Source organism: Trifolium pratense, linkage group LG2, assembly GCF_020283565.1.
Source record: "Trifolium pratense cultivar HEN17-A07 linkage group LG2, ARS_RC_1.1, whole genome shotgun sequence".
In the NCBI taxonomy this organism is placed as follows: domain Eukaryota; kingdom Viridiplantae; phylum Streptophyta; class Magnoliopsida; order Fabales; family Fabaceae; genus Trifolium; species Trifolium pratense.
Window position 1 is genome coordinate 48,506,523 of NC_060060.1, and position 16,228 is coordinate 48,522,750.

Below are 16,228 nucleotides of genomic sequence, written 5' to 3' on the forward strand. Positions count from 1 at the left end.
TAGTTACAGAGATGCGGCGTGTTAAATCAATTGTTTAAAATTTTATCTTTTGTCACTTGTGCTTTGTTGTGTGTTTTATTTCAATGAAGTTTTTTTGCAGTTTGCAAAAAAATAACATTGGTTGGTGTATCTTCACTACTACTACAACAGGAAGATTCTACTTCTATGATTTATTAATTTCAAATTCCAATATTTTGTTACAAGAAGTATGAACAACATGGCTCCTATGCAGGCAGAAAATTATCAATGTAAAATGTAAAGCCTTGAACAAAATTTACAAAAGTTGTAAAGAATAATGGAGCGTCACAAAAGAGTAACATCATAAGTAAATAAAAGGTATGCTGTTATTCAATTCATTTCTGAAAGAGTGCAAAGAACAACAATGATGGCTTCATTTCTTTGCCGTAATTTATAATTTCCATACATAAAATCAACAAAGGCCTGCCTATATTACAAATCAGTATGAAAAAATATATATGAAGTAAGTTAATGTACAAAGATCAAACTCCAAACCATATGCTATAGTGGTATCAAGAATAAAAGCAACCAAAATGAAAAGAAAAGAAAGTAAACTTCTATCTATGGCGAGAACATAAATCCCTATACAAGAAACTGTCATTTGAAAACTACGACTGCAAGTATATTACTGTAGCTAATGATGAATATCGGTTATGTGATAGTGACTAACCAACTTACCGGCCTTGGCCTTTCTTCCTGGATTTGAAAGGAAAGCGAGAAGGAGTTGAAGGTGAGTACTCAACAGGTAATTGGGGTGGTTCTAACTCGCCACTAAGCATCCCAACAACCTCCTTCATTGAAGGACGTCGAACAGGTGACTTAAGCAAACATAGTAAAGCCACTTTGATGCAGATCAGAGCTTGGTCCTTATTCAATGACTGAATAGACTCGTCAACCAGCTCAGTGAGCTTCCCGTTTCTTGCACAGTGGCGTGCCCATGACAAAAGATTAGCTCTTTGAAACTCTGACAACGGTGAACCGGTCACTTGAAGTGGACGTCTCCCAGAAATGATAACAAGCAACAAGATCCCAAAGCTATAAACGTCACACTTTTCGGAGACATCATCACCATAGCCACACTCGGGAGCAACATAACAAATGGTTCCTCTCATACTTGGAGTACTACTCACACCACCACTTTTTGGAATGTCTCCACTAGCTGAATCGAAGCTATTCCTGCGTGCTCGCCATAGCTCACCACTAAATCCGTCTAACCACCAATCGACACTACCACGATTATTCCTGCTTCTTCTCTTTTCCTTCTTTTTATCCCCATATAATGCATCATCACTCATCCACCAATTATCATCATTGCTAATGTCATCGTTAATTTCTACACCCTTTTTCGTCTTCTTATTCTTCTTCCTCTTCTTTTTCTCCTTTGCAACCTCTTCACAATACTCCTCCTTCCACCATTCCCTCACCGACTTTTTCTTCTCCTTCTTCACGACCCCGCCAAAATTTTCATCGTCCATTGATTCCCACCATTCCAATTTCTGCTTCCTGTTCTTCTTCTCCTTCATCTCCTGCTTACCCATCTTCACACCCGCCAATTCACTCTTTTCACTTTTCACTTCCCTACCAATCCAATCCATCACATAATCCTTCACCTTCTTACCTTCGCCAACCGGTGTCAAACCCGCGACCTCATTGTCCTGTTTCCACCACCAATCCCTAACCAAATTACTCGTCAACCCTTTCCCAATTCTCTTACCATCCTCAACACCAACAACATCCTTCTCACTCTTTACACTCCCCTTATCAAAACCCGGTGACGCCGCCAATGCCATTGTCATAGTCATTCTCATCTCAACAGTTTCCGGCGAAGCCACCGAAGATTGCTCCACACCCAAATTACCACCCTCTTCAAAAAAACCAGTATGCACACTATCCACAGATCCACAATCATCAATCACAACCTGAACACCACCACACTCCAAATCATCATTTTCATTCCTTTTCTTCATTTCATCATCACTATCAATACCCAAAAGCTCAACATCAACCCTAACCGGCTCCGATTTCAACCGAGCAAGTCCAAAATCGCCGATTTTAGCATTAAAATCACAATCTAAAAGAATATTACTAGGTTTTATATCACCATGTATAACAGGAGGATCAAAAGAGTGAAGATAACAAAGTCCTTTAGCAATATCCAACACAATTTCAAATCTTTTTTCCCAATTAAAAAGTTCAGAACACTTACGCTTCAAAAGTGCATCTTGAAGATTACCGTTTTGCATTAAAGGATAAACAAGTAGAAAACGACGTCGTTTTGGATCAGACGAAAACCCTAACGGAGGAATTATATAAAGAGAACGAAGCTTTGAAGCGAAGAACAGTTCGTTGTGAAATTCGCGTTCACCTTGATGAGAGGAAGTATCCATGAGCTTAACAGCGATTGGTATTGAAGAGAGTGTGCCGGAGAAGACGGTGCCGAAGCCGCCATGGCCGAGTGGGTTGGAGAACGAGTTTGTTGCACGGCGGAGGAGGGAGTAGGAGTAACGGTGGGGTGGATCATCGTCGGTGATGGAGAATGGTGATGTGCATTTTTTTCGGGTGCGGCGGCGGAGGAAGGTGAAGAAGAGGAGGAGAGTTAGTACAACGGCGGTTCCGGCGAGGAGAGGGATTAGGATGTGGTGGTTGTGATGGTGAGGTGGTTGTGGTGAGGATGATGAAGTGGACGGCTGAGATTGAAAGAGTTTACGGTGAAGCATGGTGGAGATGAAAGAATGTATAGAAAGGTTCTGTTTGGTTGAGTTTTAAGGAAATGGGTTTTTGTGTTTGAGATTATGATTATGATTATTAAGGTTATGTGGATTTTGGTAGAAGGTTGTGTTTGTTTGGGTTGATGAAGATTGAGGTGATGATTGATGAGTTAGTTAGGTGTATGTAATTGTGTTGTTGTGATGTTTTATGAGAGTTTTGGGAAAATTGGAAGAACTAGGTGAAGTAGAAGTAGAAGAAGAAGAAGTAGCAGTTGGGAGTTGAGGAGGAATTTTATATTTTTTACAAATTTTAAAATAATATTAATTTATTACCTCAATTTGTCATATTTATGAAAAATATTTATTCCAAGAAAATTTAAAAATTGGTCACTTTTGGTTTTAAAATTAATTTGTTTTAATTGCAACATTTAATTATTATTATGAATTTATGAGTGTCACTTTTAAGTTATTAATATTGTTTACTAATTTTTATATTTATGATGATAAGTTCATTTGATCCGCAAATTATTATTAATATTAAATATAAAAGTACATGATAAAACGGCAATTAAGAAAAAACATTTAAAATATTGAATTACTTTTACTTTTATTATTATGTACATGATCCGTCCCACTTATATTTATTATGAAAAATTGTTCTATAACCCCAATTTATCAATTTTTTAGAATCCTACCTTTTTTATTTTTTAATAGATTAAATGCACCAAATAAAATTTTACCATTATTAAAATAGATATCACATTATATATATATATATATATATATATATATATATATATATATATATATATATATATATATATAATGTGATATTTATTTTAATAATGTTACACCGCTCAAAAGCATATCAAACGATTTTAGATTTTTATACAATTCAACATAGATGATTTATACGATATACGTTTTCAATCCAACGGTGAATTTTATAAAATCTGTATTCGTTAAAGTGTTATTGAGCGGGGGTAACATTACTCAATTGTTACACCAGTGTAATTTAATCCCTCCTATATATATATATATATATATATATATATATATATATATATATATATATATATATATATATATATATATATATATATATATATAAATTCAAAATACAAACTCTAGCCACTTTAGTTAATTATTTTAAAAAGTGAAATTTTATTTATTATACTACTTGACTTATAAATGACAATTTTGAATCATCACAATTTTTATTTTAGTTTTTGTTGATATGTTTAAAATAATCAATGTATATATCTTCCTCAAGCTTATTTTTATCTATCTATTTAATTAAAGTCAACACTGTGTTGTGTGTTTGTGAAATTTGGGTATACTATTTATCGATAGACTTTTGATGAGGTAGTTGCCGGATTGGGATTGGTATGCCTGCCAGTGGCCAAGACAGGTGCTTTTGTTTAATTTATTGATTGATAAATTGACATAATTTTTTCTTTTTGAGGGTTAGTTAATCAAAAGTGATTGACAGAGTTACTTTGTTGTCTCGTGTTAATTATAATTATAAACATGAAATTTGATTAATCTATAACTATCGAATATATTCTCCCATGTCTCATGTTTCATCTGATTTTTTTAGGAGTATTACGATTAGAACAATCTTTTAAATATTTTCTCTAACACTTCTTTTTTCTTTTTTGAGGTATTTTCCTAATTTCCTTTATCTACATGTACATTGTCTAGGGGCGTCAACGTGTGTCACGGAATGTGCGGAACATGTTTCCCATCTTTCTGTCAGTCTTGATAAAATATCAAATTATCATATTTTACTAAATTTTGACTGATTCTAATATTTTTACGATCTTTTTAAAATTTAATAAAATTGAAAAAAAATCGACTGTTTTTATATTCACCTAACATTCATTCAATTGATTTTTTAAAATTTAGTAAAATTGAAAAAGATTCGACTGTTTTTATATTGACCTAATATTCATTCAATCGAAAAAAATTCCACTAACCTGAAATTCAAACTTTTCTAAATCTTGGTTTACAAAAAGTTGTTATTAGTTTTTAAATTATAAACATTGTTATATAAATTTTTTGAAAATGCAAATATGAAAAATTTGCAACTAGCTAGGATGTACACATTTTTGTCAAGACATGTGCGACTCCATTTGCTTGGTACCTAGTAACTTACAGTATAGTTGTCATAATGTCATAATATAAATAAATAAGATAAGTATGTTGTTTAACATGGTTAGGTCTTTGAGGCTGATGCTAGCGTGAGAGACCAAGTGGTATCTCTCACTAGTGAAAAAGTTACTTTAAACCCTTGGATGTGATAAACCGCTGTGATTGTGTACATGTAGAGAGAAAAATTCCTGCTATTATAGCAGGTGAATAATACTATTATTTATTTATATCTTAAATTTTTTTTTTATGCATATCTTAATTTTTTTTTTTTTGACAAATATCTTAAACTTTTTTAAACTTTGATTTATTTACGAATGTAAAAAAAAGTTAGTATTATTTTTTCTCTTTAGAATATATGTTCATAAGCTATGAAGCACCGACACCTTTATGATTAGGCATGTTGCGGTGTCTGATACTCGTATGACACACGTATGATACGTGTCAGATAGCTCATATCGGTGTTAGAAAAAACTCAATATTTCCTTTACTTCGACACTCCTTTGATCGGTGTCGAACACCTGTAAGACACTCATACGACAAGTGTCGGACAAATGTCCCAAAAAATTTTATTTTTTTATTTCTTTAGGCACATATCAAACATATCTAAAAGCGTTAAAGATGTGTCGAAACAATAATATTGATTAATGAGGGATTGAAGACATTACATTTTGATTACCATATTTTTAGTTTTTTTGATAGTAGATCATATCTTGTTTGATAACTTGTTTTATAACTTATTTTAAGAAATAACTTGCTCAAATTTGATTTACATGTATACATTTTGATCATCAATTTATGTTTTATAAATATGTAACGATGTCGGTATCTTATTTTTTTACATTAACGATGTCGCAGTGTCATGTCAGAGTCAGTGCTTCGTAGTTCATAAGTCAAAAACAACACAATAGCTTGAAATAGTTTTTTGGGAACAACATAGTAACTTAACATTCCAAAAAATTCAAAATCAAAATTAGGGATTTTTTATTTTTTATTTTTGACGGAAAATTAGGGAAAACATAAATTTGGAATTTAGGGTATTTTTGCAAAACTGAGTTGGTATTTTTTTTTTTTTGACAATCTGAGTTGGTATTTTTTAATCTGTGTTTCATGTGATTTTGTAGGTTCCGCCACCGTCAACTTTAACATGGTCGTCAATGTCAATTTCATCAGGTTTCGTCGACGCCGTCAACATAGAACGATGGAGGCTCACACTAGAACAAGACAATGCTCTCCCCACTTCATTCGATCTCGCCACTATAGCTACTGCCCTTGCTGCCGACGAAGTTGCGGTGGTTGAATAGAAGACAATATTTGCTCTTATTGAAGAACCAGATCAAAGGTGTTTGAGATTGGGACCATAGATTAAGGGATTGGTCAAAATTAGGGATTAGGGTTTTAGAATTGGGTTAGAGAGTGGAGTTGCATGGCGAGGAAGAAGCGCAATGAATATATAGAAGTAGAGATAAGGAAAGGAATAAGAAAGATGAGTTTTTCTTTTTTTTTTTGGTTACAAAAAGATGAGTTTTTCTGAGAAAGAAGAACATTTTCTGTACTGATTATCAAAAAAAAAAAAGAACATTTTCTGTACCAAAAGAAAAGGAAGAAACTAATTCTACTGTAAAAAAGAGTTTGAGATATAAATAAATAATAGTATTATTCACCTGCTATAATAGCAGGAATTTTTCTCTCTCCATGTACACAATCACAGCGGTTTATCACATCCAAGGGTTTAAAGTCACTTTCTCACTGGTGAGAGATATCACTTAGTCTCTCACGCTAGCATCCGCCTAGGTTTGATGCCACATCTATGTAAAAAATAAACAGTTTAAGAAAGATTATATATATATTTTTTTTAAATAGTCTATTAGCTAGAAAATTCACCTTAAAGCTGAATGAGTGAAGTGTTTGGAGTTCGAACCCCAACTCCTGTACATATAGTATGATATTCCTACCAACTGAACTAAACTCACATGAATATAAGATCTTACTTCTAATGCTTATTTATCTACAATATTGTCTCATCTCATCAACTAATTTATTTGTACATCAAACACTTTACTACCTTCAACCTATGTACTCAAGTCCAACATTTAATATCCCATTTCTTCCTTTACAACTGTATCTTTAATATCCCATGTCTTCCTATTTATTTGCAACTTTTTCCTTAATTGGTTGTTAATTTGCTTGTGTTCATTATGACAACGTTTTTCTTCTATTGCAAGGCAAAGTAAAGACTAATAATTACAACTTTGTATACTTTTTTTAATATAATAAATACATTTAATTTGTTCTTAAAATATATTTATTAGATACTAGTACTTTATCAATACTTTCTTTTTGCATATCAGCAGTGCTAATTTATACTGCCAAAGTAATTTTGCACAAAAACACGAAAGAAGCTTTTATGAGCAAATTTACAAATTTGGATAAAAGAATGTAATCACCTCCCCTTCTATCCCTTGTTCTCATTTGTAGACTAATTTAGATTTAAGAGTAATTTGATTTGATTCCCAATTTTCTCTTCGGGAATCACCTCCACTTTAAGGGTAATTTTGATCTTCAATTTCACTTAAATAGTTAGTTGAAGAATTAAACATATTGTTTGAAACTTTGAATATTTAGAAAGTTCATACAGAGTAAAATGATTTTAATTGAACACTATTAAGGAACAGTAAAATTAATCTCTTAAATACCAATCGTCAGTTAGTCAGTGGTGATTGACGTGAATTTGATAGGGAACATGATTCGATCTCCCGTAACTGCGATCGGGATGGACTGAAATCACTTAATATCAGAACTGACCCCGAACCAGATTAAACTAACGGTAAAAGCCAAAAAAATAATTAATCTCTTAAATTAATCGATTTTTAGACAATATATATACCGAATTTTCTTTAAAAAAAAAAAAACTGACGGTCACCGTTTTAGAAAAATGTTTCCAATGTGTTGGGATTATAGCGATTTAATCACTATGGTGCTAGTTCTCGTGTGCTATCTAAATGACTAGAAATCCTCACTTTGTCACTAGTAGGGCACACTACCTAATTATCTTGAGCGCCAACCTTCATTAAGGATCCTTCCAATCCCGTCAGTGATGAATAAACAATTTTTTCACCAAGATATGGGGCAAAACCAAATCAAACCTAGAAGAATTGAATTCATCGGTGGAAGAAGTTGAAAGAGTTTTCATTTTTTCTTCTATTTTACCCTAGTTCGAGGAAAGGTGAAGAAAACAGGAAATCAAAGAGAAAGGTGAAAAGCTTTTATAAAATAAAACTCCCGCTTCTTTATATTGTTTTAGAAGAAGATCAACGCACCAGATAGAAAGAAAAATCAAAGCAAATTCAAGTATTCAACGACCCAAATGATGTCGTAACTATACTCGGGCGTGTCACTGCACACATACTAACAAGTGTGAAATGTAGCGCTTGGAGCACCCGTAAAAGTCTCTTCACTTCTGCTCAAAGTCCATGCCACAACGCAGTAAGCGAAATAGTCATAAAGCCAAGAATTCGTTACAGGTCACAACGGGCTCAAGTCAATCCCAGTCAACAAACACGTTCATTAGATTCGTCTTGACAAAGCATTTTGGCTCCAGCCTATAATACGATTCAAATCCTTACTATATTCCATTGGAAGATTTCGGGGGGGGGGGGGGGGGGGGGGGGGGGGGACTAAAACTCATAATACTAGGTAAGTCCAATACGTCCCAAGGTCCATGTCAGTCACCCATATCCCAGAACAAGAAAATAACTCATACAGTGGGACCTTCAAAGTTGTTATGCATATCTACTCCTACAAATACACATACTCTTATTGGAATTAACTTAATAATTTAATCATAAAACATGTTCAACGATAAAGATTAAATTCATAATCTTACTTTAGTGCGGAAGCCAAATAAACATATATATGAGCATGTATATAAAATAAGATCTATGACATGTTGATTTATCAAGGATTAATATTAGCAATATCTGGATGACGAATCCATAAGATGAATTAACCGTAGAGTCTCTTGGTAGTAATCCTAAAACACAAAGAGAGAGAGACGGACGACGAGCATCCATTGGCTTGTGGTCTTCCTCAACCGGTACCCTAATGCCTTGTGTTCTCTCCAGATGGGGAGAAGAAATTATTTGCTCATCTACAGTATATTGGGGACCATAGCCTATATATAAGGTGATGACCAATTACGGATCCCATTATCCCGAAATGAGTCATCCTGACATCCACTCATATTGAGCTCATATCTAATTAATTAATTACTTAATTAATTCTAAATAGAAATCTAATTAATTAGCCTTTTACTTTATTTGATCATTTAATCAATTAAGACTCATAATTGATAAATAACTAATATAATTATATAAAGATATTTGTCCACATAATATTATTGGAATATAATAAAATATTCCAACAACTCTCACCCTCAAGATACACACAATTCATCTAATTTCATACACACTCGTCTTAAACTATTACTGATTTAAACATTGAAATGCTAATATTTTTGCATTTTCTATTTCTCCACCGTACCTCAAACTCATCACCACTATCAGCAACACCTATATATGTCACTGGAGGAACTTTTTTTTTCTTTCTGATTATTCAAATACGTAGGGGAATGGCCTTGTATACTAGTTATTTAAATATGTAGGGGAATGTGAAAAAGTTTGTAATTTGGATTCCCTTCACTTAGAAGATACCACAATCACACAAAGAAACACTACAAGAAAATATCAGATTAGCTACCACAATTTCGCTACAAATCATATTTGCGGTTAATTTCAAGTTACAGAAGTGACTTTTTACTACCAAAATAGTTGTAACAGTTATTACTTTACTATTATTTAGGAAAATTCTAAAACACCTTTTTCCAACAAAAAATATTAAATAAAAAAGAAAAGAAAAGAAAGAATCACCCTCTCGACTCTCGAGAACTCTCTCCAACCCAACGATTTCGGAAACTCTCCCTCTCTCACTTCACTTCACTTCACACAGTTACAGAGAGATTCCACCGCCGCAGATCGGAAATGTCTCCGCCGGAATCACAACGCAATCCAATTCCCTTCCTCCATGAACAATCCTGATACCTCTTATCACTACTACTCCATTTCGTCCGTTTCGTTGCTTCGCTCTCTGATTCTCCTCTCTCCGTTAACAGTAACGGACTCCTAACTCCTTCCGTTACAACAATTTTCGCCATCTCTAGGTTTTTCTCATTTCACTTCAACGATTCAACTCCATCTAACTCCGAAAACGCAATTCGATTTTTTCAATTACTGAAGGTACACGAATTTTCGGTTTAATTTAACTGTTTAATTATTTATTTTGATTTTGTGTGTTTTTCCGGTTGTTGATTTGAGATTTTGGTGATAGAAGTAAGAGATTCGAAACGACTTGCAATTTGTGATAAAGTTCCCGAAAATTTCGTCAAGGTATTGTTATTTATCATGCTGCTTTGGTGTTAAATTGAATGTTTATGAACTTAGTTTTTTTTAAAAAAAATTTATACTGTGTTTAGTTGAATATTTTGTGTGTTATGCGCATAGAATCATATGAATTTGTTGTTGATTTTGAATGTTACTTGATTGATATATGACACTGATAGTGACAGTGCGTTACGGACCGCAGAATCACACTGTTTTGGTGTTAATTTGAAGGCTTATGAACTTGAGTTGGCTCTAGGTTTTCTTTTGATAATTTTTATATTGTGTTCAGTTGAATATTTTGTGCATTATGCGCAAAGGATCATAGGACTTTGGTGTTGATTTTGATATGTAAGACTGACTGTGACAGTAAAATTCACTTGATTAAGTGTGATTATCATTTCCATCAGTTGCAAAACATGTTAATAAACTTGATTGGCTTGTGTATGCGGCACTGCATTTGATATGTAAGACTGGCTGTGAGAGTAACGTTCACATGATTTAGTGTGATTATGATTTTTTTTGGCATTTATAATGATGATGATAAAAATGACAGAAAAATGCAGCCATTTAGTTTGACTGATCATTGTTCGTAAACATCTATTTCTTGTTGTATAATTTGATTCCTTTAGTTTTTCTTCAAAAGCTTTGTATCAATGATGTGGTATATCATATGTCTTTTATTTGTCAATTCATAATATGCAAGAGGTAATTTGAGTTTGTATCATTTTGATTAATGCTACAATATCAGTGATGTGGTAATTTTTATGTTCAAATTTCAGATCCATTGAAGATTACCATGGATACATATGCAATTAACTTCTATTATATACTATAATTGAATTTGTGGTTTTATTCAGGTGGGAAGACTACTCAACAAGTTGTAAGAAGGAACTTTAAATTTAATTTTAAAGGTATATAATTGTATTGTTGACTGTAAAGGAACTGTAAGAAGAAACTTTCAATTTGAATCCTAATATTGTTGACTGATTCTTGTCGTCAGGTTGTACCTAGAGAGGAACTTCATCTTGTTGGCATAAGCTTGATGCTTATAACATCCAAATATGAGGAGACATGGGCACTAAAGGTTAAATTCCATTTATATGGCTTATTGAATAAATTTTTATATGATAAGCCACAAGTTGTTTTCATATTAGTGCTTAGCTGTTTTTATAAGCTATATCTTGAAGAGTTTGTTGAAGTACGCTGAAAAGAGCTTATAGACATGATAGGTTGTTTGTTTCCATGTAAATGTAAATGAATTCCATTATAGGTATATCGTGTGGATATCAGGCAGGCGGCATAGTTTAGTGCCGTTCGATGGGTTGTGATGGCTATCATGAATTACCTTGCTGGCTTTTGGTCAGATATGATGATACAAAGTGGTACAAGTGTGACTTTGACTCATAAGATTATGCAGGTATGTCAATACACTTGTGTGCATTAGTTTTAACGGATATTGCTAATTCTAAGCTTTCACTGCAGTCCATTGGTTTTGTTGGTCATGGACTTAGCCTCATTGGTTTAGCAACAGCACAAAACCCCTCGGTTGCTTCTGCTTGGCTTACATTAACCTTTGGCTTGAAATCTTTCGGTCACTCTAGATTTCTTGTGAACTTTCAGGTTTCTGATTTCTGATTACATCACCCTGTGTGGCAGTTGGTAAAAGATAAATCTGGTAGCTATATGTTTGGTTTAGAATTTGCTAGTATAGGAACTAAATTGGTGAGCTTCTATGTTGGACATTTGAACGAAACTATTTGAATATAATTGGCCAAGCTTTACTTTGGTGGTATTATAAACGCTGGCGAAACCCTTCAGTGGAATTTTATGGAACTTGGGCTAATACATACAACACATTGGAATTGACTATTATTAGATTATATGGAATTTTTACTATTGGTAGTGGCATGTATGACTATCGGTAAAATAGGATGAAATATGTGCAAAATTTGGTAAGAGGTTAGAAAATACTTGTCTTTGTACCTATAGATTAAGATTCCTTACATTGAATACTGTCTTGATTTTTTGTTTTAGGAATGGCAAATACTGCTGGAACAGTTGCTTCTATTATTGGAATAGTCGGAGCTGGCTTTTTTGTTGAGCTATTTGGTTCATTCCGAGGATTTTTGTTGCTTACATCACTCTTATATTTTCTTGCTGCCCTTTTCTACTGCCAATTCTCTACAGGAGAAAGAGTAAATTTTGATGATCCTGGTGAGTAAATTTTGATCAACCAATTGATATTGAATCACTTTGATTTTCTTTTATGATTGCTCTGTTGTATATGCTATAGCTTGTTTTGGAGATTGATGCCAAAGACTTTGGATAATCCATGTTATAGATTGTGCTTATGAAGTCTAAAGAGTTCATATTCCTATTCTAATATTATTTTGACCTGAACAAAGCACCTAAATTGCCTCATCTTACGAGGCCCAAAGGGCATGTGATGGAAGGGTGGATTACTCACATTTTTCTTCATCTTCTATAATCCACCGCTAGTTAATTCATGTCTTTATTCTTTATCACATCTTTATTATTTATCACACTTCAGATTGGTCAAGGAACTTACAGCAGTGTTTGTAGAGCTCGCGATCTTGAAACTAACAAAATTGTTGCTTTGAAGGAATAATTACTTCAAAGCTTTCTGGTAGCTTGTACCTTATTTTCGAATATATGGAACCTGATCTTACTGGCCTTTCAACAATGTCTGGCAAGAAGTTTACTCATCACAGGTACATTCTTATGTTTATGTCAAAAACATTGGTTTCTCCTTTTGTATTTGATTTAAGGAATCAAAGCCATTGTATCTGTTGGATGGAAACTTTTCAGCATTTTAAATTGAATATTTCCTCTAGGATTATAGTGAATTGTAATGCAGCCAATGAACTTAATTTGTTTATCATGCAGCCATTTAACTTGTTATTTGAAGCAGACACCAAATTTGTTTTAAGCAAATATGATGGTTAGAAAGTATGCTTATAGCCTCAGTTTCGATTTTTTTAATAGACGATAAATAATTGATAATTAGCTTGGATTTTGGGCATGGATTCATAATTAGCATTTTATAATTATAATTTTTTTGAAAAGCTTGGATATTGTTGCGAAATTGCTAGGATATTTAGCTAGAGATTTATTGTGAAATCGTTGTGACAATATCCTAGCGATTTAGTTAGGAAACACAAATTTTTGAACACTATTTAACTAGGTATTAATTGGGAACTAGCTAGGATATTCTTTATATTAGTTGCAAATTAGCTAGGAAATATTTTGATAGGTGATTTGCCGCCCAATCCATGCTACGCCCCATATGACAGCTAATTCACAACAAATCGGTAGCTAACTCTGTTTTACTAGAGATTAGCTACGAATTAGCTAGAAACGCCGTCGTAGCTAATCCCGTATTTTCTTGTAGTGAAAATGTACAATTTTTTATTCATGTCATGACATAGTATGTGGGTTTGGTAATTTTTCTTTGAATCCTTCTTCGCACTTTAAACAAATCATGGTGCCTTACTTTGTTAGTTCCATATGAGACCAAACAAATTTATTGTTTTCTTTCTTTAGGTAGATAATATTTGACTTTGTAATATTATTGCCAATTTGCTGTCTGATATTGACTTCTGCGTGTTAATTGCCATTTGTTGTCAATTTAGATTAAATATTAAAAAAACAATATATTTTTTTTATATCCTTAAAAAAACAATTTTACACAGTTTTAGCCATTGAAATTCAATTGTGATGATATTCAAATTAAATATGCAGTAAATACTGAGTGCTCCTATAATTTGGAGTGATGACCTAACAAAAAGAGTTTTGCCTTTGCTAAAAAACAAAATAATTTTACCTATTTTTTGAGCAATTTTTTTTTTTCTTTTCTTATTATTAAGAGCAAAAATGTTTTGTGTTTGTTTTTTAAGTGTAAATCCGGTATCCTTTGTATGTAATCATAGAAATTAATCTACAGAGTCTTGTGAAATTCAAATGAGTTATAAATTTTCTTTAAAAGTTTGTCCAAGGTAGATATACAATTCAGGATGTTAGTCAAGTTAAAAAAGATATGTATCATTCCATGTAAGTGCACTTTGGTTGTTTTGTGTTTGTTTTGATTATATGGAAACTAAGGATCGGCATCCCAATTTCGAGTTTGAATTAGGACTAGAAATGAGTCGAATCAAATTTGTCTGAGTTCGACTCGACTCAATAAAAATTAATTCAGCTCAAAATTTGACTCAAGTTTAATACGAATCTTCTTTTAGTTCAAGATATTACAAAACACACTTTACACTAGAGACAAACTAATTTATTATTTTAAAATCTAATTTATTATTTTAATAGTATTTGTCATAAATTTATTAGAAAATTATTCTGGAAAAAAAATATTTTTAACCTCAAAATGAAAGCTAATCATAGTAACTTTTTTATAATCTGTTTTTTTAAAACTAAATAATTTAAGTGTAGGAGCTTTTTGAATTTTTAAAAAATAACTTTTATGATAATAACAAACAGAAAATGACTTTTTTATTTATTTTTAAAAAAGAATATCTATGATTTTTCTAAAACAATTTATCAAGTAGAAATTTCAACCCTGAATAAGTGGGATGACCGGGATTCGAACCTCGACTCCTCCTACATATATAACGCAATATCTCTGCCAACTGAGTTAAGCTCATTTTTTTTTTGTTTTTGTCAAGTAGCTTATGGCTAGAAATTTCACCGTGGATAAGTGAAATAACCGGGATTTGAACCTCTACCCTTTACATATATAATGTAATGTCCCTACAAACTGATATAAACTCACGGAATGACCACCGTTCGATCCTCGCAACTGCGATCGAAAGGGAAACCCAAAACTAACCCACAAACCAAATTAACTTGATGGTAAAAGAAAAAAAAAATTATCGATGATTTTTTTCCCACCTTTATGTGTGTTAAACTGGTAAACTGGAATATATAGATTGGGGAAAGGATTTTCTCCGGTGGATAATCCATTGGATTTTTTCCAGTTTCAATCCCAACCATTAAATCCTCCTCTCTTTTTTTTTTATTTATATTTTTTAATTTTTTTTATTGGATGGCCTAGATCCCACTGGAGGAACTGCTCACGGGAGACAATCCACTCCCTATAGATTGAAGCAGATCGTACTCATTTCGCAGGGATTAGATTTCTAAAACAAAACCTTCTCTTTTTCAAACCCTAAATTCATTCCTTGCTTCATTCTCCATCAATGCTGCCATACTCTCAATTACATCACCAAAAACTATGTGGAAGCAAATATCCATACCAAATAAAATAAACATATACAAGCAAAAACTATGTCAGCAGCGGAACTAGGGGTGGCTGAGGTGGGCCACGGCCCACCCCATCCCAAAAAATAATATTTTTATAAGTATAGAGTATTAGTTTAGGTGTATTATTAATGATTTTAAATTTATTCAGTATATATATTAATACAAATATTAATGAAAATATTAGTTTGGAGTTTATTATCGATGATTGTAAGTTACTCGGTACGCATATTAGTTCAAGTGCAAGTGAACATATTAGTTCGTAAAATATATATAAATTAGTAAGCTATAAGCTCATGAAAAAATGTTACCAATTTTTTTTTTCAATAAAAAACTTATAAATTATAAGCCATAAATTTTTTAGCGGCCCAACCAGTAAATTTTTCCTGGTTCCGCCATTGAGTGCAGGTCACAAATACCTCGACTCGACTACATTTGAAACTCAAAGGATTTGAAAATAAAGTAAGCTGACTTGCATGGGAATTTCAAGAGCATATTATGATTCATCCCCTCGCTTCGCTTTTACATTATTATATAAAACAAGAGCTTCTTCCATTATCCTAGGTCGATCCAATGCTTGGGCTCTTTTTCTCCCTGGTGGATGGGAACTAAGGAAACCTCCGAGCT

General features: G+C 32.8%; 1 protein-coding gene and 1 long non-coding RNA gene across 7 annotated transcripts; one reads left to right on the plus strand and one right to left on the minus strand.

Moving 5' to 3' along the window:
- Positions 1–448: 448 nt before the first annotated feature.
- LOC123907031 (receptor-like serine/threonine-protein kinase At4g25390) lies at positions 449–3,037 on the minus strand. The gene has a single exon (XM_045957097.1). The coding sequence runs from the start codon at positions 2,733–2,735 to the stop codon at positions 693–695; it is 2,043 nt and encodes a 680-aa protein (XP_045813053.1). The 5' UTR covers positions 2,736–3,037; the 3' UTR covers positions 449–692.
- Positions 3,038–9,745: 6,708 nt separating this feature from the next.
- Positions 9,746–13,373, plus strand: LOC123907032. Of its 6 annotated transcripts, XR_006809078.1 has the most exons (8): positions 9,746–10,171; positions 10,263–10,321; positions 11,173–11,226; positions 11,316–11,399; positions 11,586–11,732; positions 11,936–12,267; positions 12,350–12,529; positions 12,867–13,371. It is a non-coding gene; the product is annotated as an uncharacterized LOC123907032 (long non-coding RNA). The 6 variants fall into 6 exon arrangements; XR_006809079.1 differs by having other exon boundaries at positions 11,936–12,529; positions 12,939–13,373; XR_006809081.1 differs by having other exon boundaries at positions 11,606–11,732; positions 11,936–12,529; positions 12,867–13,372.
- The last annotated feature ends 2,855 nt before the right edge of the window (positions 13,374–16,228 follow it).